The 24,948-nt window shown below is 50.3% G+C and overlaps 2 protein-coding genes across 5 annotated transcripts in view; one reads left to right on the top strand and one right to left on the bottom strand.

Moving 5' to 3' along the window:
* Positions 1–49: 49 nt before the first annotated feature.
* TMEM53 (transmembrane protein 53) lies at positions 50–24,398 on the top strand. Of its 3 annotated transcripts, none has more exons than XM_050800328.1 (3): positions 50–321; positions 14,743–14,864; positions 20,160–24,398. In XM_050800328.1, the coding sequence occupies exons 1-3, from the start codon at positions 261–263 to the stop codon at positions 20,808–20,810; spliced, it is 834 nt and encodes a 277-aa protein (XP_050656285.1). In that variant the 5' UTR covers positions 50–260; the 3' UTR covers positions 20,811–24,398. The 3 variants fall into 3 exon arrangements, with proteins under 3 accessions (XP_050656285.1, XP_050656286.1, XP_050656289.1); XM_050800329.1 differs by lacking the exon at positions 50–321 and adding an exon at positions 538–912; XM_050800332.1 differs by lacking the exons at positions 50–321; positions 14,743–14,864 and adding an exon at positions 18,075–18,521.
* RNF220 (ring finger protein 220) overlaps positions 23,631–24,948 on the bottom strand; it is a 253,111-nt gene continuing 251,793 nt past the window's right edge. For both annotated transcript variants that reach the window (XM_050799840.1, XM_050799830.1), the window contains one exon: positions 23,631–24,652. In XM_050799840.1, the coding sequence (XP_050655797.1) occupies positions 24,581–24,652 (72 nt within the window). In that variant the 3' untranslated portion in view covers positions 23,631–24,580. The remainder of the gene's footprint in view (positions 24,653–24,948) is intronic.

The raw sequence follows: 24,948 nt of genomic DNA, 5'->3' as shown, positions 1-24,948 counted from the left end.
GCGAGTTAGCCAATGGCTGCGGGCCAGTAACAGGGGCGGGGCACGGTTGCTAGGGCCGAGCTAGTGGGGTGAGGCGAGAGGCTCTGGAAGAGACTTGGTGGTTGCTAAGGCGGGAGGTCACAGAGCGCGGCGCAGGGATTGGGCCGTGTCGGGGGAGGTGTGTGGTGATTGGGCGGCGCCCAGGAGGCGCCCGGGTGAGGCAAGGGTGCGCAAGCTAGAGTTCCGGCTGGAGGCCCGTGCTCGGGGCCGGCGCCTTCACCATGGCCTCGGCAGAGCTGGACTACACCATCGAGATCCCAGATCAACCCTGCTGGAGCCAGAGTATGGAATGAGGGTTGGGTCCGGGCGCGGGGAGGTGACCTCATGAATCCGTGGGTTGCGAGCGCAGCTGTAGCCCCGCCCCTCATGCGGCCCCGCCCTCCCGCGGGCCGCCCCCTCATAGGGTCCGGCAGGTCCTAGACTTAGAGAGGCTCAGAGAGCCCCGCCCCTCGTAAGCCCCGCCCCAGAGTGTTCCTCCCTGGCGAGCCCCGCCTCTGCCCCGAGTCAGCTGCTCGCTTGGGACCCCTTTTTTTTGTCTTTCCTGTCCGGGGTGCTCAGGTCCATACCCTTTAATCACTTATCATAGCTGAAGGCTGCCGAAAGCTGGATCCCTCCTGATTCCTTTGTTTGGGATTGGGCTTCCCACATCTAGCCTTTCTTCGGCGGTTGTGGCTGGGGGTATCACTTATTATTTTCCCGAAGGCGTGGAAGGGGAGCCTCGCGGGGTCACCGGTCCTCGCAGAAGCCCGGGACTCAGAACCCTTAGCCGTCCCTCTCCACTCTTCTTGGTAGTGGTTAACAGTGCAGTCTCTGCCGTCAGGTAGAACTCGATAGAAATCCTGACTCCTTTCTTTAGGAGCTGGATGACCTTTGGTAAGCTACCTTCTCTAAACTTCAGTTTCCTCCTCTGCAAAACAGGGATAGGGATAGTAACCTTCCTCACAGGGCTGTTGGGGCCATCTGGAGATTGTGTAAAGGGCCTGGCATGGAGCGAGTTCAGTAATTGGCATTTACCATCAGCATTGTTTCTCTCCTTACGTTAAAGAAAGACATGTAGGAGGCTCCACAAAATTAGTAGGCTTGACAGCAGGCCCGCGTCCATGACAGTGTGAGTAGATAGGGGCCCAGAGAGTGGAAAGTTTGGTCTCTCTGGGAATTCTGGCAGAAGGGCCTTAAAGTATGATCAGCCTGAGGCCAGAGTATCCCTCACTTGCATTAGTCCAGCATCGCCTTCACGCCTCCTGTCTGACTGCCTGCAGCCCAGCCTCTTAAATTGCTACCACAGTGATCTTCCTAATGCAAAGGTTTGATCTTATGCTCTGCTCTCCATAAAATTTAACTCCTTCAGACCTTCCCAGACCCCTCCTGTAGCATCTCATGTTCTTTGGTTAGAGTCTAGGAGAGGGCAGCCCTTAGGCTCCCACAGAACAGATGGCCCCAGACCAGCTGTTTTCCCCTAGAGCTGGAGCTGTTGGCTTAGCACTTTTGGGTTTATAGATGTAAAAATACTTCGGACATGTTTTGGCGTCAACAAGCCATGAAGTCAGTTAATATTATTTCCTTTGGAGCACTTTCGGCAGCGACGGGCTGGAGCTGCCTTCTGCACAGCCAGGAGGGCAGCCTGGTGGTCCTGGTTCGCATTTCAGCTCCACGTCCTACTAGTTATGTGTCTTTGGCAAGTTACTGAACCTCCTCGAGCCTCAGATTCCTCCACCGTGAAATGGGAACAGCACTAGTGCCTGCCTCCTCGTGGGATTGCAAGAGTTACGAGGTAGCGTTTGGATGTGTGTCCCTGGTACAGTGCGGGTGCTGCCATTGCATTGCTTCCCCTATGGTTCCCCCTCCATCCCCCTTTCTTTTTTTTTTTTAAGAGATGGAGTCTGCCCTGTCACCCAGGTCGGAGTGCAGTGGCGCGATCCTATGTCTCCCTTTGCTGTTCCAGGAGGCTGGGTCTTAGAACTGGAAGAAATCTCAGGGACTGTTTTGTCCTGCATCCCTCCGTTGGCATGAGTGCATTCCACTGCTAGCCGATCGTTCCCTGAGGGGATGCTTCTGCCCAAACATCCTAGCCTGTTGGAGGCAGCTGGGATTGTTAGAAAGCACTTCCCTTTCTTGAGCCACAGTAGGCCTTCCTGTCATTTCCGCTCTCAGTTCAGCATTTGCTGTGTCCTGGCCGTGGGATTGTTGTTGGCGCCTCAGAAGTGGCTCACACGCCCAAGGAGCTGAGGTTTTGGGGAGTGGAGTGAATTTATAAGCAGGTGGTTTCAAAATGATGTGCTGACTGCAGGGCTAGAGCATTGTGGTGGGAACGATACAGAGCAAGGAATCTCGCTTCCTCTCTTCAAGAGGATGGCTTTGTGCCTTCACATTTCCTCCAAGAGAAACACTTCCAAGGCCTTCAGTTGTTTCTTCTCCATATTGCTCCTCCTGACTGGCTTTAATTAATCGTCCTTGCCTCTCACAGTGCATGCTCCAGAGGTGAGCTAGAGGTTGTCAAACCCCTCAGAAGGAGATCACGACACTGTGGTCCCCTGAATCCGTTTGCTTCCTATCTGTAAAGCTTCCCTCCAGGCCAACATGGCCTCATAGAGTGACAGTCTTTTGGAGCCCAGAGATCGTCTGTCTTTTGCAATTATTGTTTAATGGTGGAGAAGTGTGTAGGACAGTCATATTTCATTTCTGAAATTACTTTTTAAAAACTTTTTTTGTTTTTGAGATGAGTCTTCCTCTGTCACCCAGGCTGGAGTGCAGTGGCGCGATCTCAGCTCACTGCAACCTCTGCCTCCCAGGTTCAAGCAATTCTGCCTCCCAGGTTCAAGCAATTCTCCTGTCTCAGCCTCCCAAGTAGCTAGGACTACAGGCACACACCACCCCGCCTGGCTACTTTTTGTAGTTTTAGTAGAGACAGGGGTTTCACCATATTGGTTAGGCTGGTCTTGAACTCCTGACCTCAGGTGATCCACCCGCCTCAGCCTCCCAAAGTGCTGGGATTACAGGCGTGAGCCACTGTGCCCAGCCTTTAAAAACTTTTTTTTTTTTCAGTTTAAAAAAATTTTTCAGCCGGGCGCGGTGGCTCAAGCCTGTAATCCCAGCACTTTGGGAGGCCGAGACGGGCGGATCACGAGGTCAGGAGATCGAGACCATCCTGGCTAACACGGTGAAACCCCGTCTCTGCTAAAAAATACAAAAAACTAGCCGGGCGCGGTGGCGGGCGCCTGTAGTCCCAACTACTCGGGAGGCTGAGGCAGGAGAATGGCGTGAACTCGGGAGGCGGAGCTTGCAGTGAGCTGAGATCCGGCCACTGCACTCCAGCCTGGGCGGCAGAGCCAGACTCTGTCTCAAAAAAAAAAAAAAAAAATTTTCATTTTCATATATGGAGACAGAGTCTTACTAGGTTGCCCAGACCGGTTTGAAACTCCTGGGCTCAAGCAGTCCTCCTATCGCAGCCTCCCAAAGTGCTACGATTACAGGTATGAGCCACTGCACCTGGCCTGAAATTACTTTTCCCCTGTATTTGAAAATCAAAACCACAGAGCCCATCACTGCTGTGAGCTGACAGAGAAGCTGATGCTGGCACATTAGCTAGCTGGAAGGCAGCTGCAGATCTGGGGTCATTCAGAGCCCTGGGTCTTGTAGGTCAGGCTTGGCAGCCCAAAATCCTCCTGCTGGGAATCCTACCAGCCAGTACCTATGGCTGCCCATGCTGATGGTCGTCTGCCCAGGCCTTTGCTAAAGCTGGTGCTTTGACCCAGAATCTGCCTTCCTTCTCTTTTTCCCAGGCCAGTGATCCCCTCACTCTCTCAATACCCTCTCTTACTTCATTTCATTTGGAAAGGGTCTCTCCTGGGGCTCCCATAAGCACTATATTTTCCTGTTGTCGTGTTTTTGATGGCTTCACTCACTGTCACCGGGGCCTGGGAGGGATGAGGTGCCAAGTGAGCTGAATGGAATCACTTGGCAGCACCGTAGGCCCAAGCCAGAGCTGCTCTGACATCCCAGGCCCAGGCCGTGCCACCCCTCCTCCCATCCAGAGAATGGTCAGCCAAGTCCCACCTAGATCCCCTCTGTGACTTGCTCGTAGGCCGGCAGCCTTCTAAAGGCACCATGTGGCTCTCATGTTTAGTAAACATAAAAACATAATTCATTCATAGAATTAATGGGGCTGGGGCCTGGGCCTGGGACAAACATTTTGCTCTTAGAGTAAACAGAAGGTCTTAAGGGGATCACAGAGAGCGGACGTGAGGGGACTTTTGCTCCCCAGGTTTTACTGTGTGCCTTTTTTGCTCACCACTGACTGAGATAAAAGAAATATAGACATCATCTTAACCCTCAGGAAGTCGTCACGGGCACCCAAGAAACAGTGCTAAAGGGTCTGGACCACCATGGTGGGCCCTGTGGTGGGGAGGCTTCCTGGAGAAGAGCAGCCCAAGCTGGACCTGAAGCTTCAGGAGGGCTCACAGACCCCCGGTGAGCAGCAGAAAGTGCCGAAATCAAGTCCACGGCCATACCACCTTGAACATGCTGATCCAGAAGCTAAGCAGTGTTAGGTCTGCTTGGAACTTAGATGGGAGAAAGTCCAGAAGTAAAGCCCTGAGGGGGGACAGCAAGTGGCTGGAGGGAAAAGGGGCCTGGCAGGAGGCTGCGCTGTGCTTTTATGGGTGGAGAATGAGATGAAAACCTAAAGAACTGTCATGACGGACAGACGTCAAAGACCCAGGCAAAGTCATTTGGGATTTGATCCTTGGCTTGTCTGCAAGGACCCCAAAGGCCTTTTTTTTTTTTTTTTTAAAATACAGAGGAGTTGTGTTTATTTTTGGAATCATTATCTCTTTTCTTTCACCTCTAGATAAGAACACTTTCTGGCCAGGCGTGGTGGGTCACGCCTGTAATCCCAGCACCTTGGGAGGCCGAGGTGGGCGGATCACTTGAGATCAGGAGTTGGAGACCAGCCTGACCCATATGGAGAAACCCCGTCTCTACTAAAAATACAAAATTAGCCAAGTGTGGTGGTGCGTACCTGTAATCCCAGCTACTCAGGAGGCTGAGGCAGGAGAATCGCTTGAACCCGGGAGGCGGAGGTTGTGGTGAGCCAAGATTGTGCCATTGCACTCCAGCCTGGGCAACAAGAGCAAAACTTTGTCTCAAAAAAAAAAAAAAAAAAAAAAAAAAAAAAAAAGAACCAAGTGTCTTGGTTTCCAAGTGTCTGCTCTATGCCAGGTGCCAGTGCTGTACTAGACCCTGGATTTGAGATCCAGGCCTCTTCGCAGGCCTCTTTCTCTGAGTGTCTGTGGTACTTACACTGTTTTTTTTTTTTTTTTTTTGAGGCGGAGTCTCGCTCTGTCGCCCAGGCTGGAGTGCAGTGGCCGGATCTCAGCTCACTGCAAGCTCCGCCTCCCGGGTTCACGCCATTCTCCTGCCTCAGCCTCCCGAGTAGCTGGGACTACAGGCGCCCGCCACCTCGCCCGGCTAGTGTTTTGTATTTTTTTTTTAGTAGAGACGGGGTTTCACCAGGTTAGCCAGGATGGTCTCGATCTCCTGACCTTGCGATCCGCCCATCTCGGCCTCCCAAAGTGCTGGGATTACAGGCTTGAGCCACCGCGCCCGGCCTTACACTGTTAACCATGTTCTATCCACATGCCAGGCCCACCAGGAGCTCCTTTCATTATTTTATTAATCCTCACAACCACCTTGTGAAGTAGGGAGAACCCTTAATCCTGTTTTACAGATGAAGAACAGACGCTCGTGGGGAGGTAAAGTGTCTTGGCCAAAGTAATTCCAGATCTCAGCTTAAGAGCCTTACTCCAGGGCTTGTGCCTGTCGAGATTTCAGTTGCCATTAGGAGGGGCTGCCTGAATATGATGCCATTTCTAGGAAACAATTAGGGACATGCAAAAAGAAAGGAGTGTCCATTAAAGTATTTTTATAACAGCAAAAAATTGGAAACAGCATCATATCCAATAATGGGAGATTTGGTCACCATAAATTATGAAACATTCTATAGCCTCTCTTAAGCCACTAAAAGTAATGGTGTAGAAATATATAAACTGACAGGGAAAAATGTTCACAATATATTGCCGAACGGAAGAAAGCAGATTACAAACAATATGATTCCAATTTTATTAGATACTCATTTTCTACTTTTTCTACAGTGAGTATGCATTACTCGTGAAGTAATAATAATTTCAATTTATTGAACTCTTTCCTTCTGCCAGGCACCATGCTAAGCCCTCTATAGCTATTATCTTATTTAATTCTTTGTATCATTATCCCCATTTCACAGATAAGGAAATTGATGCTTAGAGAACTTGATTAAGGTCCGTGTCATAGTTATTAAGTGGCAGAGGCAGAGATTTGAACTGAGATATGATTTTGTACAGTATGTACTCTTAGATACTATGCTACTCTGCTCTGCTCTTCTTTTAAAAAGTAAATAAAAAATAAAGTAATTTGGCTGGGTACAGTGGCTCACACCTGTAATTCCAAACACTTTGGGAGGCCGAGGAAGGTGGATTGCTTGAGCCCGAGAGTTTAAGACCAGCCCAGGCAACATGGCCAAACCCTGTCTCTGCAAAATAATACAAAAATTAGCTGAGCATGGTGGTGCTTGCCTATAGTCCCAGCTACTTGGGAGGCTGAGGTAAGAGGATTACCTGAGCCTGAAAGGTTGAGGCTGCAGTGAGCCATGACTGTGCCATTGCCCTCCAGCCTGGGCAACACAGAAAGACCTTGACTCAAAGAAGAAAAAAAATTTGGTTTAAATATAGGAACTGTGAGACACTAGAAAATATTTCTGGGTAGAGAAATACCCAGTAGAGAAAATAAAGAATCTTTTAATTTTTTGCATTTTATTTTATTTTTATTTTTATTTTATTTTTGAGAGGGAATCTTGTTCTGTCGCCCAGGCTGGAGTGCAGTGGCGCAGTCTCAGCTCACTGCAAGCTCCGCCTCCCGAGTTCACGCCATTCTCCTGCCTCAGCCTCCGGAGTAGCTGGGACTACAGGCACCCGCCACCTCGCCCGGCTAATTTTTTGTATTTTTGGTAGAAACGGGATTTCACAGTGTTCGCCAGGATGGTCTCCTGACCTCGTGATCCGCCCGCCTCGGCCTCCCAAAGTGCTGGCATTGCAGGCGTGAGCCACGGTGCCCGGCTTTTTTGCATTTTGAAAAGATAACATAGTTTCTATTTTCATTCCGGCTTCCAAATAAAAAGTACATGTTGTGCAGCAGACCCTTAAGCCTTATCAGCCCTTTCCTTTGTCTTCCCCATATGCCCCTGGGATATACACAATCTAATTTGTGCTTGAGTTTTATGACTTGAACTGTTGTACAATATATGTATTTGTAATTCTTACACTATCTGTGTCAGTGTTATTTGTTGAGAAATTCTAGAGGACAGGGAGCTTGTGAGATTAAATTGTTTTGTCGGGTACTCGAGAAGTGCGAGGGTTGAAAAGAATCCTTCCGCATTGCTGAGGGGCTGCTGGGCATCCCTGGCCTTTTTGACTTCCCAACTGCTTTTGACTCTGCTGGACCACCTGCCCTGTTGTTTGAGATAATATTTTAACTCTCATTGCAGAAGTTATACATACTGATTTTAGAAAACAGGAAAAAAATCATGAAAAGGAAATTGCCTCTAATCCCAGAAATAATTGCTATTAATATTTGATGTATTTTTTTCTATGCATAAAAAAATATGTGGCTGGGCGCGGTGACTCATGCCTGTAATTCCAGCACTTTGGGAGGCCGAGGTAGGCAGATCACCTGAAGTCAGGAGTTCGAGACCAGCCTGGCCAACATGGTGAAACCCTGTTTCTACTAAAACTACAAAAATTAGCCAGGTGTGATGGTGGGCGCCTGTAATCCCAGCTACTAGGGAGGCTGAGGCAGGAGAATCGCTTGAACCCGGACGACGGAGGTTGTAGTGAGCCATGATTGCACCACTGCACTCCAACCTGGGTGACAGAGTGAGACTGTCAAAAACAACAAAAAAAGTGTGTGTGTGTGTAGTATGTGTGTGTATAGGGGTATTCTGTTATGATATTGCTTTATAACTTGTGTTTTCATTTAATGTATTACTATTATTTAAAAAAATAATAGCATTATTGAGAAATAATTTATATACCATAAAATCCACCCTTTAAAAATGTGCACTTCTGACCAGGCGCAGTGGCTCATGCCTGTAATCCCAGTACTTTGGGAGGCTAAGGTGGGAGGATTGCTTGAGCCCAGGAGTTCAAGACCAGCGTGGGCAGCATAGTAAGACCCTGTCTCTACAAAAAATAAAAAATTAGCCAGGCGTGGTACCATGTGCCTGTAGTCTTACCATTCAGGAGGCTGTGGTGGGAGGATCGCTTGAGCCTGGGAGGTTGAGGCTGTAGTAAGCCATGATCTTACTGCTGCACTCCAGCCTGGGTGACAGAGCGAGACCCTGTCTCCAAAAAAAAAAAAAAAAAAAAAAAAAAAGTACAATTCACTGGCTTTTGGAATATTCACAGAATTGTAAGAGTATCACTGCCATCTAATTCCAAAACATTTTCATCATCTGAAAAAGAAACCCCATTCCCGTTAGTAGTCACTGTCCATTCCCTCCTCCCCCCAGCCCTTGGCAACCACTAATCTTTCATTCTCTATGGATTTGCCTATTCTTGATATTTTATATAAATGAAGTCATATAATATGTGGCCCTTTGTATCTGACTTCTTTCACTTAGAATGATGTTTTCAAGGTTCATGCATGCTATCACATGTATTAGTACTTCATTCCTTTTTATGACTGAATAGTATTTAATTGTATGGATGTATCACATTTTGTTTATCTCTTCACAGATGATAGGAGAAATGTTTCCACCTTTTGGTTATTATGACTGCTATGAACATTCATGGGAAAGTTTTCATGTGGATGTATGTTTTTAGTTCTCTTGGATATATCCCTAGGAGTGAAATTGTGGGGTCATGTGGTAACTCTACATTTAATTTTTTTGAGGATCTGCCATACTGTTTTCCAAAGTGGCTGCACCATTATGCATTCCCACCAGCAGTGTGTGAGGGTCCTGGTTTCATCCACAACCAACGCTTGTTTATTATCTGACTTTTTAATTATAGCCATCCTGGGTATAAAGAGATACCTCATAGTGGTTTTGATTTTGGTTTCCCTAATGGCTATGATGTGGAGCATCTTTTCGTGTGCTTATTGGCCACTTGTAAATCTTCTTTGGAGAAAGACCTGCGTAATATATTCAGGTCCTTTGCCCATTTTTGAGTTGGGTTTACTTTTTGCTGTTGGGTTTTAAGAGTTTTCTCTGTATTCTGGATATTACTTCCTTATAAGATACATGATTTGCAAATACTTTCTCCATGCTGTGGGATTTTTCTTTTTTTCACTTTTTTTTGGATTATGTCCTTTGAAGTAAAAAGTTTTTATTTTGATGAAGTCTCAATTTATCTCTTTTGTTTGTTTGTTCCTTATACTTTTGGTGGCATGTCTATGAAACTGCTACCTAATCCAAAGATTTACTCCTATGTTCTCTTCTAACGGTTTTGTAGTTTCAGCTCTTACATTTATATCTGTGATCTGCTTAATGTATTATTGAATACTTCTCTATGATTTAACATTTTTCTTTCTTATAAGTGGAATTACCAAGATTGCATGGTTTTTCTTTTTTTTTTCTGAGATGGAGTTTTGCTCTTGTTGCCCTGGCTGGAGTGCAGTGGCGCAATCTCTGCTCACTGCAACCTCCGCCTCCTGGGTTCAAGTGATTCTCTGCCTCAGCCTCCCGAGTAGCTCGCCACCACGCCCATCTAATTTTTTGTATTTAGTAGAGACAGGGTTTCCCCATGTTGGTCAGGCTGGTCCCAAACTCCTGACCTCAGGTGATCCACCTGCCTCAGCCTCCCAAAGTGCTGGGATTATAGGCTTGTGCCACCGTGCTGGCAAAGATTGCATGTTTTTGAGACTTCTTGTGACTGTTTTCTCCCTGTCATTTCTACCCCTCCCTATCTGTCTCTCCACTGCTCTGGTTCAGGCCTTCGGCATCTCTTGCGTTGAATTTTATGGTAGCCTTCCACCTGTTCCTGATGAACACTGTCAGTGCAGCGTGTGTTAAGTGTACTGGTGTGGTGGTGGGTGCTGTGACAGTACAGAGGAGGGGCAGCTCTCTCAGTCTGATGGTTTGGGGTGGGGGGTGGTGAGAAGGGGTTGGGGAGGGCATCAAGGAAGGCTTCCTGGAAGTAAGCAGTGAGCTGACTCTGTAGGTGGAATGGGCATTAGCACGGCATGAACACGGAGCATCAGCATTGTGGGCTGGAGAGCAGAGAGCACGCACAAGGTCGCGGTGGTGGAGGCAGCAGAGCACGTTGGTCTGGAGAGTGGGCGCTGGCTCTGCTGCTTCCTGGCTGTGTGCTTTTGGGGGAAAGGGACTTCCCCTCTCTGTGTTTTAGTTTTCTCAACTGTAAAATGGGGATAGTAATAGTAGCTAACTCCTAGGGTGGTTGCAAGACCAAATGATGCAGCATATATTGAAGTTGTGGCTGGGAGAAGCAGGCAGATGAGGTCATTATGGGGTCTCTTGATGTACAGGAGGCAGCCGTGTATGCAGGTTTGGAGCTGAGGTGATGGAGATGGTTTTGTTAGCTAAAGGGCTGGCTAGGGTAGCGGATACAAGCTGGTCTTTAGAGTTAGACCACCTGGGTTTGGATTTCAGCTTCACTGCTTGTTAGTTATGTGACCTTGAGCAAGCCGTTTCCTATGTGCCTCAGGTTTTTGTCTGTAAAATGAGAATTCTTGCTCATAAGAGTATTGCAATTTTTTTTGTTTTTGTTTTTGTTTTTAAAGATGGAGTTTTGCTCTTGTTGCCCAGTCTGGAGTGCAATGGCGTGATCACTGCAACCTCCCCGCAACCGGGTTCAAGTGATTCTCCTGCCTCAGCCTCCAGAGTAGCTGGGACTACAGGCATGCGCCGCCACGCCTGGCTAATTTTTGTATTTTTAGTAGAGATTAGGTTTCTCCATGTTGGTCAGGCTGGTCTCGAACTCCTGACCTCAGGTGATCAGCCCGCCTTGGCCTCCCAAATTGCTGGGATTACAGGTATGAGCCACTGCACCTGGCCTTTTTTTTTTTTTTTTTTTTTTCCTTCATAATAGGGTCTCATTCTGTCACCCAGGCTGGAGTACAGTGGCATGATCTTGGTTCACTGCAGCCTTGATATCCTGGGCTTAAGCTATCCTCCTGCCTCAGCACCCTGAGGAGCTGGGGCTACAGGCATGTGCCACCTTGCCAAGCTAATTTTTGTAGAGATGAGGTTTCGCCATGTTGCCTAACCTGGTCTTGAACTCTTGGACTCAAGTGATCTGCCTGCTTTGGCCTCCCAAAGTGCTGGGATTACCGATGTGTTGTGAATAATAAATGAGTTGATATGTAAAATGCTTAGAATAGTGCCTGACATATCATGCTGTGTGTGTTAGCACTTTTTGCTGGAGAAGTTTGTAATGGTTTAGGAACAAGGTATATTTGATTGGTTGTACAGGATTCTGTTAAGTCTGAATAGAGTGGGAGATCCAGCCAGGGGCCAAAGTTTTCAGTGCCTCAAAGTTAGCTGCCAGAGGCCTGGAGATGTCAGCAGCAGGATGGGAAGAGGGTGATATCGCCAGTAGAATAAGTAAAAAAAGGGGAGGAGTTTGTACAAGAGGGTGGAAGAATCATGATCCTGATGTGGCAGTAAATAACAATAGCGACAGCAATTACTTTTGACCAGGCGCGGTGCCTCACGCCTGTAATCTAGCACTTTGGGAGGCTGAGGCGGGTGGATTGCCTGAGCTCAGGTGTTTGAGACCAGCCTGGTCAATGTGGTGAAACCCCGTCGCTACTGAAAATAAAAAAATTAGCAAGGTGTAGTGGGCGCCTATAATCCCAGCTACTCAGGAGGCTGAGGCAGGGGAATCGCTTGAACCCAGGGGGTGGAGGTTGCAGTGAGCCAAGATCACGCCACTCACTCCAGCCTGGGCAACAGAGTGAAACTCCTTCTCAAACAACAACAACAAAAGCGTTTTTAAATGAGCCGGGCATGGTGGCGCGTGCCTGTGGTCCCAGCTACCCAGAAGGCAGAGGTAGAAGGATCGCTTGAGCCCAAGGAGAGTGAGGCTGCAGTGAGCTGTGATTGTGCCACTGCACTCCAGCTTGGGCAACAAAGCGAGACCATGTCTCCAAAAATAAAGAAATCAATAAAGAATATTACAGAAAGCTTGGGCTATGGGAGTAGGCAGTCTGTCCAGGGTGCCAGTATTCTGAGGGTTTCTTCACCTTCATGGAGGATGAAGAGTCATTCCTGCCTGAGTTGGTAAAGCCAAGGTTGCCAGCAAAACGGAGTTACAAATCCCAGCCTCAGGAGGAGGGGCAGTTGGGAAGCCCAGCAGCAGCTGTTTGAACCTCTGGCAATTGGGAGTACACCATCTCTGCTGGTGGGGGCTGGCCTTGACATCCCGTGGCCACCAGGGGATGTGACCTCCTTTGGTTGCTTTCTCTGTACTGGCGATAAATCCCAAAGCCCTTTGCTGGTGTCTCGGTGGTGGCACGTGGGAGAAACCCTGTAGGCAGGGGAAGGGGAACCTGTTCTCAGAGAGCTGCAGAGGTAAGGGAGCCTCCCAGAACAGGGTCTTGGAAATCGAGTTACTGGGTCTTGGAAATGGAAAAGCAGGTTCAAACGGTAGCTGCTGATTACCCTCCCTGAGGCCACCGCAGCCCGAGCCTCGTGGGCAGAGTCATACCCAGCAAGGTTGGGCTGGGACCCCACTGAGGCCCAGGGCCTTTCCACCAGAAAGGCCAGTGCAGGTGAAGAGCCATCTGGCAGAAGATGGGGACACTAGGCTGAGAAAAGTAGTGAGAATATTTGGAGCTGCTTGAGATAGACCTGCGGGACTGTCCCTCATCAGAGGCCGAGCCAGCAACCATGGAGGCCGGGAGGGCTGGCAGGTGTCAGCAGGGGACTGAGGCTTTGGCAGCTTCTGCTCCAGGCTGAGTTGCAACCAGGCCTGGGACCCCCACCGCTGCGGGCAGTTAATCTCCGAAGGCCGGAGTCACCACCACTAGAGAGCAGGAACATTGAACTTTTCAATCACATTAATTTCCACAGGAAATTGTTGTCTTCCTTTTGTCCAAAGGTTAGTGATTTATATTTACCATCCTCTTAACTAGCCTTGAAATTTACTGTTGCCAGGTCACCACCGGCATCCATAAATTTCAGGGTGGCAGCTGAGCATAGCCAAGTGGCTTGGTCCTTGGAAGGGTACATGCCGGCCCTTTTGGGAGGGCAGATTAACTGGCTACAGACGGTCCTTGTACAGAAGTCCCCCTGAGGGGGTGGGTATTCACTTTGCAGGGGAAATGAGATGAGGTCTGTTTGACAAGGTTGCAGGGAGTCTTCGTTAAAGGCAGCCCTGGTGGTGGTGGCGGCTGGCTTGTGCCTCTTAGCATATCACCAGCTGTGGATGGGGTGGCAGCACAGATGGTGCTGGAGTAGTTTAGGGTGGGGAGCAGGGACCAGATTCCCAGCCCTACACTTTGCTTAGACAAGTACCTTAACCTCACTCTGCCTCAGTTTCTTCACCTGTAATAAGAGGACCTTCCTTAGAGTATTGTTATAAGGGTTAAACCTCAATAAATATAGGCTGTTATTATTCTCTGGCAGGACAGGGTAGATGGCTTGGTACAGGTCAGAGTCAGTCAAACTCATGTCCCTGCCTGCACTGTCCCATCCATTTCTCCTTTTAAGACCTTCTTCTTCCCAGGAGGCTGAGGTGGGCAAATCACTTGAGGTCAGGAGTTCAAGACCAGCCTGGCCAACATGGCAAAACTCCTCTACTATTAAAAAAAAAAAAAAAAAAAAAAAAAAAAAGCTGCACGTGGTGGTGGGCGCCTGTAATCCCAGCTACTCAGGAGGCTGAGGCAGGAGAATTGCTTGAACCCAGGAGATGGAGGTTGCCCTGAACTGAGATTGTGCCACTGCCGTCCAGCCTGGGTGACAGAGCAAGACTCCATCTCAAAAAAGACCCTCTTCTTCCATCTGCTCATGGAATTAGAACAGGGGCTGGCAAACTTTTTCTGTAAAGGGCCAGTCAATATTTTAGGCTGTGCGAGTCACCTGATCTTGTTGAAACTACTCCACTCTGCTGCTCCTAGCGTAAAAGTAGCCATAGACCCTAAGTAAATAATGAGTGTGGCATGTTTCAATAAAACTTTATTTGTGGACACTGAAATTTAAATTCCATATAATTTTCACGTGTCACAAAATATTCTTTTGATTTTTTTTAACCATTTAAAAATGTGAAAATTATTTTAGCTCTCAGGCCATACAAAAATAGACAGTGGGCTCAGTTTGACCCTGGGGTTGTAGTTCGCTGAGCCCTGGATCAGAAGGTGAAAGGGCTTGGAGAAGGTATTTACTTTCCTCACTTGGGCTGTCTTCGAGTCTCTAAAGAAAGGTGCTCTTGTGTTGGTTTGTCTGGTGACCCCACGGTGCCTCCTGAGAGGCCGACAGAAAGGAGCTGGAGCAACATGGGGTGGGAGCTGGTGCATACGTGCTGGCAGGATGCCTGGGCCTGGCACCCATTGGTTCCCTGCCTGCAGCAGCCAGAGTGCTGCTAGCTCTGGATTGGGCAGTCACCCCCGCCCCCACCCCAGCTCTGGTGTTGACAGTCCACATCTGTGTTTCAGAGAACATCCCCAGCCCAGGTGGGAAGGAGGCAGAAACTCGGCAGCCTGTGGTGATTCTCTTGGGCTGGGGTGGCTGCAAGGACAAGAACCTTGCCAAGTACAGCGCCATCTACCACAAAAGGGTGAGTACTCTGGTGCCCTCACCCCTGAGCTGCCGTGAGGGCTGACCACCTTTGAGGCAGGCCTGGGAATGGCTTTAAGAACAGCCTGTGGAGATCAAGACCAGCCTGGTGAAACCAAGCTTGGTGAAACATGGTGAAACCTCGTCTCTACTAAAAATACAAAAATTAGCTGGCATGGTGGTGCATGCCTGTAATCCCAGCTACTTGGGAGGCTGAGGCAGGAGAATCACTTGAGCCTGGGAGGTGGAGGTTGCAGTGAGCAGAGATTGTGCCATTGCAGTCCAGCCTGGGCGACAGAGACTCCGTCTCAAAACAAACAAACAAACAAACAAAAAACTGTGAGGAAGGCCATGGGGTTATAGGGACTTGGTGGGATTATCCCCACTTGGCTGCCGGCTCTGTGGCCTGGTGTGACCCCTTTGGTCTCCTGATGGCTTCCCCTTCCTTCCTCCCTGCCTCCCACAGTGGGCAGCCCACACTTGATGTGCCTCACAGTTGTGGAGTTGGCCCAGGCTCCCGTCCCTGTTAACTGGTCAGTGCCTCTGCGGGCAGCAGGAGCTGGGACTGGGTATCTGGGCATAGCTTGTACTCCCAGGACCTCCTCCTTTCCCACCAGGTGAGTTTCTGTCTTGTGACTGCCCATGGCACCTTTCACATTCCCAGACTAGTAGGGCCTCTTGGAAAAGAGATGATGCTGCTTCTCATCCAACCAAGAGTTGCATATAGAGACTGTGGTAACTGCAGAGGGCCTTAGCAGGACCTGGTTATATTTTGGAAGCCTGTCTCACATCTTGGGCCTCCAACTCCACCCTCCCCTCCCCAGATCTCTCCCCAAAACAGCCTCCTGCTGGGGCACCCATACAGACAGCTCCGACTGCCAGCTGGAAGCCCTGGACTGAGCAGTGGGGGGCACCTGGGAGAAAGGCCAGCTGAGCCCCCTTCCTCTCGGCATCCCTCCACTCACTCACATCCACATCCCACCTGCCCGAGGTGTGTGGTGGCCCTGGAATGGCAGAGGGATTGGGGGAAAATGTAGTTCTGGGCTCGAAGCCTCTCCCCAGCTCCGAGGCTGGAGCTCTGGTGTTGCGGATGACAGACAGCCTCACTCCGCGGGCAGTCAGCTGCTTCTGCGTTCTGCTCACTGGCTCGGCTTGTCTGGCTTCTTTAGTAGCCTGAGATCCTTGAGGGCAGGCAGGGGACCAGGAATAGTCAAGTGTGGCTGGGATGAAGAACGAAGGGACAGGTACCCGGCAAGAGGTGGGGCTTGGAGGGGGTCCTTAGGGGATTTAAGCAGGGATGTGATGTTAGATTCGTGAATCAGAAAGTCCCTCTTGGCCTGGCGCAGTGGCTCACGTCTGTAATCCCAGCACTTTGGAAGGCCGAGGCAGGCAGATCACTTGAAGTTAGGAGTTAGAGACCAGCCTGGCCAACATGGTGAAACCCCGTCTCTACTAAAAATACAAAAATTAGCCGGGCATGGTAGCGCACACCTGTAGTCCCAGCTACCAGGGAGGCTGAGGTGGTAGGGATCGCTTGAACCCGGGAGGTGGAGGTTGCAGTGAGCCAAAATCGCACCACTGCACTCCAGCCTGGTCAACAAAGCGAGACCCTGTCTCAAAACAAACCAAGTCCCTTGCTGCAGAGTAGCGGGGAGATTGGAGGGCCGGAGCTGGAAGCCAGAAATGAGTTCAGAGGGGCTTGCCATGATCCAGGGACAGAGGGTAGTCAGGACCTCGGAGCTGGGAGCGTCAGTAGAGGTAAGGTGATGGACTGAGGAGCTTGTCAGGAGGTAGAATGGTAATTTAATGAGAGACTGGGCATGGGCACAGGGATAGGGAGATTCCCAGGTTCGCCAGGTTTCTGGCTGGGTACCTCCTGGGTAGAGGGGAGTGTGTTTTTTGAGACAGGAACACTAGAAGAGAATCCATAGGCTCTGGAGTGGATGAGATCCCCCAGGGAGTGTGTAGAGGGACAGAAGAGGGACCTAGGACAGTCTTGAGGAACCCAAACTTAATGGAGTGGAAGATGAAGAGGGTGCTGTGAGGAAAGGAGGAGTGGCTAGAGATGGATCTGAAAACCCAGGAAGGTGTGACAGAATCTGCAGAAAGAGCCTTTGGGAAATGGACCATTGTACAGGGCGGGAGTAAAGATGCTATTTGGGCAGAAGGCACGAGGGAGAAAGTAGATGGAGTAAGATCCCAGAGAAGGCAGAGGTGTTGAGGTTGCAGGGTTGGGGCGGGGGTAGTCTTGGAAAGGAAGACGTTCCAATAGGGAGGACAGGATGAATGTAGAGAAAAAAAAAGTCCAATCCAAAACTCTAATATTTTATTATTTAAAAGAAAACAGGGTGGATGCTGTGACTCATGCCTGTAATCCCAGCACTTTGGGAGGCTGAGACAGGAGGATCACTTGAGCCCAGGAGTTTGAGACCAGCCTGGGCAGCATGGTGAAACCTGATCTCCACAAAAAAATTAAAAAAATTAGCCAGGCACGGTGGTGCATGTCTGTAGTCTTAACTACTCGGCAGTGTGAGGTGGGAGGATCACCTGAGCCTGGAAAGTTGAGGCTGCAGTGAGCTGTGATTGTGCCACTGGACTCCAGCCTGGGTGACAGAGTGAGACCCTGTCTCAAACAAAACAAGCAAAACAAAACAAAATGAAAACACCATGTTCCAGCACCTAGAGATGATCTCTATTTACACTTAGTGTATATCCTTCCAGCTTTTTTTGGGGAGTATATATTTTCTTTACCTACATGAGACCTATTGAATGTACTGCTTTGTATCCTGCTTTTTTCAGATCATGATCTCCACCTTCTTGTTTCATCTCATGTAGTTTCCAGTCCATATTCAGATTCCCTAATTGTCCCTAAAGCATCCTTTACAGTGGATGTGCCCAAACCAGGATCCAATCTAAGATCATACATTGCATTTAGTTATTTTGTTTCTTCTTAAGGCTCTTTTAAATCCGGAACTGTTCCCCTCCCCACCTGATTTTAGATTAAATGTCTTGCTCTGTCACCCAGGCTGGAGTGCAGTGGTGCAGTCATAGCTCACTGCAGCCTCAACTCTTGGGCTCAAGTAATCATCCTGCCTCCAGCCTCCCAAGTAGCTGGGACTGCAGGCATGCACCACCATGCCAAGCTAATATTTTTTTCTTCTTCTTTTTTTTTTTTTTTTTTAAAATGGAGTCTTGCTCTGTCACCCAGGCTGGAGTGCAATGGCGTGATCTCGGCTCACTGCAACCTCTGCCTCCCGGGTTCAAGCAATTCTCCTGCCTCAGCCTCCCAAGTATCTGGGATTACAGGCATGTGCCACTACACCTGGCTAATTTTTCTATTTCTAGTAGAGACGGGGTTTCATCATGTTGGTCAGGCTGGTCTCAAACTCCTGACTTCATCATCTGCCCACCTCGGCCTCCGAAAGTCTTGGGATAACAGGCGTGAGCCACTGTGCCTGACCATTTTTTTTTTTCTTTTTTAGAGATGGGGTCTCACTATGTTGTCCAGGCTGTAGAACAGCCCCTTTTTTTCATGTTACTGACTTGAAGAGACTGGGCTGCAAGATATTTCTACGAGTGTGGGATTCCAGATGCTGCCAGGGAGAAACATACAATGGGGACTGAAAGGCCTCTGTCGGATTTGAGCATTTGGGAGAACGTGGGTAGCCTTAAGCAGCCTCCTCTTCAGAGTCTTGGGAGGGATGCTTAGGCACTCCAGGGCTAGGAGGTCAGGCGACTGATGGCAAGGTACCTCTGCTGACCATCCCTGTTTAGCCATGGGTCATTTAACTACTGTGGGCATACGATTTTCTCCTTGTTACTACCACGTCACTAATTACTGCTGCTATTGGTTGAGAGTTTACTTTGTGTCAGGTGCTGCTTTGGTCATTTGAGATACATTTTTTTTTCCATCTAATTTTACCCATAACCTTATGAGATGGGTGTTATCCCAATTTCACCGTAATCTTATAGATGGGGACCCAGACTCAGAAAGTAGTAAGCCAGCTGGGCGCGGTGGCTCAAGCCTGTAATCCCAGCACTTTGGGAGGCCGAGACGGGTGGATCACGAGGTCAGGAGATAAAGACCATCCTGGCTAACATGGTGAAACCCCATCTCTACTAAAAAAATACAAAAAACTAGCCAGGCGAGGTGGCGAGCGCCTATAGTCCCAGCTACTTGGGAGGCTGAGGCAGGAGAATGGCGTAAACCCGGGAGGCGGAGCTTGCAGTGAGCTGAGATCCGGCCACTGCACTCCAGCCTGGGTGGCAGAGTGAAACTCCGTCTCAAAAAAAAAAAAAAAAAAAAAAAGTAGTAAGCTGTTCCTTGTTCTTACTATTGATACATAGTGGTGCCAGGAGTTGAACCCAGACCTGTCTGACCCCAGCACTCTCCAAAGTCACATTCCCCCTACAAAGGGCCCTTTGTCTCTGGAACAGGAGGATGAGAGGGGATTAGGAGCCGGGCATGGTGGCTTTTCTAACTGACCTAGAAGGGGACCTGTGTGGAGACTGTGGCACCCTTGGCCCAGGCATGAGGAGCATAGAAGCCTACAGGGAGTTTGGGCCCAGATTTTAGAATTTGGGGAACAAGTGTTTACTGTATTTGGAATTTCAGAACAAGTATGAGGAGTGATCCAGGCCTAGGAACCAGAGACATTTGGGTGTCAGGTCCCTGAGTCCAGAGAGTATGGACCCTGTTCTTAGGAGCCTGGGAGAGAGGAAAGGTGACAGTGACCAGTGATGACAGTGATGTGGGTCTAGCTCAGAAGTGGCCTCTGGTGGTCAGGGCTGGGGCCTGCAGGCCACCTCTCGGGTACTGGTCTCATGGGGGTACTACTTGTGTCTGGGAGGCAGGGACAGTACAGATCTGAGGTGCTGAGGCAGGGTATAGCCAAGCAGTGAGGCCCCGCCCCAAATGTGCAAGGCTTAGGATGGGAGGGTGGGGTGCAGACAGGAGGGAACCAGAGTAAAGATACTTCCTCTGGTCAGCCCAGATGTCTCCAGTACATGCTTCGGGCTCTGGGCCTCAAATACCACTACAGGTCAAGAGGGCTTGGCCAGCATGAAGCAATTAGTCCAAAAATGGGCCTTGAGTCTACCCTCCCCCGCCAGAAGGCACCTGTGTCTGTGGGCGGCGAGCTGGCGGGCTCAGGCTGAAGCAGGACCCAGAGCATTGCTGACTCTGTGGGCCCATGGCTTACGTCCTGCAGGCTGGGGTTGCTGGGCCCCTCTGACCTTAGCTTGTACCCACTACCCCCACCTCATCTGTGAGGACTGACCAGGCCTCTCTCCCCAGGGCTGCATTGTAATCCGATACACAGCCCCGTGGCACATGGTCTTCTTCTCCGAGTCGCTGGGCATCCCTTCACTTCGTGTTTTGGCCCAGAAGCTGCTCGAGCTGCTCTTTGATTATGAGATTGAGAAGGAGCCCCTGCTCTTCCATGTCTTCAGCAACGGTGGCGTCATGCTGTACCGCTACGTGCTGGAGCTCCTGCAGACCCGTCGCTTCTGTCACCTGCGTGTGGTGGGCACCATCTTTGACAGCGCTCCTGGTGACAGCAACCTGGTAGGGGCTCTGCGGGCCCTGGCAGCCATCCTGGAGCGCCGGGCTGCCGTGCTGCGCCTGTTGCTGCTGGTGGCCTTTGCCCTGGTGGTTGTCCTGTTCCACGTCCTGCTTGCTCCCATCACAGCCCTCTTCCACACCCACTTCTATGACAGGCTACAGGACGCGGGCTCTCGCTGGCCTGAACTTTACCTCTACTCAAGGGCTGACGAAGTAGTCCCGGCCAGAGACGTAGAACGCATGGTGGAGGCACGCCTGGCACGTCGGGTCCTGGCACGTTCTGTGGACTTTGTGTCATCTGCACACGTCAGCCACCTCCGTGACTACCCTACTTACTACACAAGCCTCTGTGTCGACTTCATGCGCAACTGTGTCCACTGCTGAGGTCATTGCTCCACCTCACCTCTGCTCCAGAAATAAATGTCTGACGCCTCCCCACAACCTGCATCTGTGGGGCACTCTTCTGGTTCAACTCTCTGTAGCCCTTTGGGACTTTGCAGTCCCCTAAGTAGAAAATTCCTATGGGCCTGTCTCCTGGGGGCCTCCGTCTGCTGGTGGTCTGCTTACCACAGAATCCTAGAGGGCAGGAGTGCCTGGGCATGTGTCTGTGGAAGCCTTGTAGTCATTTGTCTTTGGACAAGCGCAACAGTCAGGCTGCTGATTCCTGTGGCATGCAGGCTGGAAAGGTTGACAAACGGAGGGGGGTGTTGAGGGTGAGCCCTAGTTGATTTTTTAAAATTTAAACTGTGGTAAGAACATTTAACATGAGACCTACTCTCTTTTTTTCTTTACTTATTTATTTATCTATTTATTTCGAGACAGGGTCTCACTCTTGTCACCCAGGCTGGTGTCCAATGGTGCAGTCTTGGCTCACTGCAGCCTCAACCTCCCAGGTTCAAGTGACCCTCCCACTTCAGCCTCCCAAAGTGCTAGGATTACAGGTGTGAGTCACTACGCCTGGCCAAGATCTTCCTTCTTAACAAAATTGTGTGTACGATACTTAAAATTTAAGAGATTATGTGCACGGCAGACCTTTAGAACTGAATAGTCTTGCATCTTGCATAATTCAGAACTTCATCTTGCGTAACTGAAGCTTTGTGCCTGTTGCCAGAGTTGAGTTTTGATTCCTTGAATGGAAGGTGAGCTTTGTGGGGAGATGTCAGAGGGAAGGTATCTCGGTCAGGGGTAGCGTCAGGCTGCGGATAGGGGCTGCGGTCTTTGCTCCAGCAGGGTGAAGCCCTACAGTGTGAAGTACCATCCACATGGGTCCCACTTGGCAGTTCACTCAGAGTCTGAGGTAGAAGCCAGATGAGGAGCTACGGATGCAGAGGTTAAGGGCCTGCCTGGCTCTACCACACTTTGCTAGGAAGCCGCTGGATCTGGGAAAGTTGCAAGCTGAAAGTTGCCAGAGAGTGGGGGGCGGGAAGGCAGCAGCACTGTAACAGGAGCTGGGACGAGCTAACTCCCAAGCCCTAAAGACCAGAACCAGGGTAAGGGGATTTGGGGCTGAAATAGCAAACTCCTTCATCTCCTGGAAGGGAGACCCACTTAGATACTCTCTAGGCAGGAGAGGTGAATTCAGCCTGATAGTTCAGTATCATTTATCAGTCTAGAAGTCACTACTGCACAATGTTGCCATGTAGTAGGTATTCAATAAATATTTGTTGATTGAATGAGCTTACCGTGGTGATCAAGGGGCTTAGGGGGTAGTGAAGGAGATGGCTAGAAAAGCTCTGGATGGGAGCTGACTCCTGATATTCTCGGGGATGATGGACCCTCTGTCCCCAGAGCCGCGTTCTGTCTGCATCCCATCAGTCCTTGGTGAGTCCCCACTATGGTGGTGGCAGGGATTCCCATGCTGTGTGGCTGCATTCCTAGCCATGGCCAACAGGTGGCAGTGCAGCCTGTGCCATGAGACAGCTCAAGGCTCCCACAGCAGGGCGGGCTTCAGCGGAATGCCCTCACTCTGGGTTAATGGCCTCCTTTAGAGACCATATGGCCCCCAGGGTGGCGGTAACCAGCCATCAAGGACCTACTGAGTCCAAGCCTGTGGGAGGGGAGAGTAAAGACATCAAAGAAGTCGGCCTGACAGGAACTGGGCATTAAGAGCCTCCTCTTCATCTCTCTGTTGCCCTCACCTACCCACTCTACTCTTCCAAATCTGTTTCTTTCCCAAACCCTCAGCCATCGCTTGACAGAGGCTGTGTACATTCCTAGGATCCCAGGATCCCTGTGTTCAGGATATTGGGTGCCATCAAACTGGTGAGGGGCTGTGAAGGGCCTTTGCTGGGCTCCAAGGGGGACTTGTCTGTGCTTCATCTGGGTGCAAGGGGTGGCAGAAGCTGCCAGCCAACTGGACCCAATTCTGAGGAATTCACTGTGGGTATCCCAGAGAAAATGGGCAACTAAGGCTGGGGATTTGGGCAGATGGGCCTGGTGAGCAAGGTGTCAAAGCAAGTCTGGAGTCATGGGGTTACTCTGGGGCCTTGACTGTTTTTCTCCAAACAGCTTTCTGTTGTGGGTGAGGACTTACATGTAGCTTTGAGCACATCTGAGCACATTTGAAGTTGAGCTACCTCACTGGCAGTGGGGAGCTGTGGGGGTCAAAGTGCCATCTCTCCAGTGCTAGCTGTCCAGCCTCGGTTCTGTGAGCACATGGGAGACTTGAAGGTCCATCCTGGATGATAGGGTTTCCATTCTTTCCATTTGAGAATCTAGGCAGTAGCTACACTGGGATGATGATCACTAGAGATTTGGAGAATAGAACAAAAGCCTGAGAGGCAGATAGGGTGATCCCACTGTGGTCTCTGGTATGTTTCAGGGGACCAGAAAGGGATAGAGGCCTGGGGCTTGTGTTTGTACCAAGCTTGTGGCCACTTCTGCCCTAGGTTGGGGTATAGAGCTTGCATCCCCTCTGTACCCCCAAGCTCTGACCTCTTCTGTGATTAATGAGCTGACGATTCTGCATCAATAAAGAATTAACCTAGAGCCCCTACCCATCAATAGTCAGGAGCCCAGATCCCCAGCCCCACCCCCATCCAAACCAAATGCTCCAGGGCCCCAGAGCAGACCAACCTTGCACAGTGTCATACACCTATAGCTAGGTCCTTTCCCCCATCCTGCCGCTAGGAATTAACCCCGTAACTGCCTCAGCCCACCTCCCCTAATTAGCTCCCCCACCTCCCCACACAACACACAGGCAGCAACTGTTTATACTGGTTTAATCCATGTCAAATGTAGTTTACAAAGGGAAAGGACAAGTACCTTTGTATAGAATATACAGACACAGCATCACACCATAGGGCCCACGGGAGGGTCGGGGAGACGACACTTTTTCCCTGGGAAGGGCAGCTCTAATCCCAGAAATGGTTCTCAGCAGAGGCTGGGTGGCCAGGAGCACTGTCTTCCAGTCCCCCATCTCAGCCTCTGCTTCAGCTCGGTTCCCGTTTCCTGCTTCTACCCCCCAACTCCTTATAAAGAGTCCCATGAGCTAAGACGAAGGAGAGGATCATGTCCCTTGGGGCATGTGCCCCACGTCTGGGAGAAGAAATATACACCACTGAACACCGAGCACGTGGGAGAGGGAAGGGACACCACGGGAGAGGGAGAGGCAGGTACCCCAAGAGGTGGATGAGCCGAGCCCCCAGCCAACCCTGAAGGAGGCACTGCTTCCAGGGGTTCTTAAAAAAGAAGAAAATCATACAACCAAAGGGGGAGGGGACAGGTAGAGGGCGAGTTGTCGTCCCATTTATACACAACATTGTAAACATACACGGTCTATATTACATGTGCTTCAGTCTGGTGTTTGCATGTCTGTCTGTCCGTCTGTCGGTCTGGGGGCTGCATCTCAGGAGCCGTGCCCCACTACTCCCCCAACCCCCACCTCCCTGCCCTACCCTGGGAACAGAGCTGAAACAGGTATGGCCCCCAAACCATAGGTGGGAGCCAGCAGGTAGTGCCTGGGCCACAGCCTCTACTCTGGCTCCAGAGTCCTGCGTGTGTAAATGTGTGTGTGTGTGTACGCATGTGTGAGTATGTGCATGTATGTACATGGGGAACCTGTGTGCAAGTATGTACAAAGGGAGAGGGTCACTGTCACAGAGGCTGGGGGCAGGTGGGGCTGCTGGAGGCGAGGCCTGCCTGGGGCAGATAGCTCACAAGTAGATCCTCCGCAGGTCTCCGGGTGCTGTGATCGTGTTGCACTGAGGGCAGAGCTTCTTGGCACCCTGCAGGGAGAACAGGGAGGGCTCTGGTCTACACAATGTGCCACGTGTGCGCATGCGAGCACCTGGGCCTGCAGCCATGTCTCTCTGCACCAGTGTGTGCTGGGACCTTGGTCCTGTCAGCACAGGCTGGGGACGCATAGGCAGCTTCTGTGAGCAGGCAGGCACGCTCCTGTGTTGGGGGGACGCCAGGATCAAACCGCCTGGCCAGCCCCGCAGCAGGAGCCCCGGTAATGAGAACAAGGCTGGGTCCAGCTGTGGCAGCCGCAGCCCTAACGAGATTACACGCGGCCTTTGAT

The sequence above is a fragment of the Macaca thibetana genome, chromosome 1 (genome assembly GCF_024542745.1).
Source record: "Macaca thibetana thibetana isolate TM-01 chromosome 1, ASM2454274v1, whole genome shotgun sequence".
Lineage (NCBI taxonomy): Eukaryota > Metazoa > Chordata > Mammalia > Primates > Cercopithecidae > Macaca > Macaca thibetana.
This window is presented reverse-complemented; position numbering and strand designations above follow the sequence as displayed.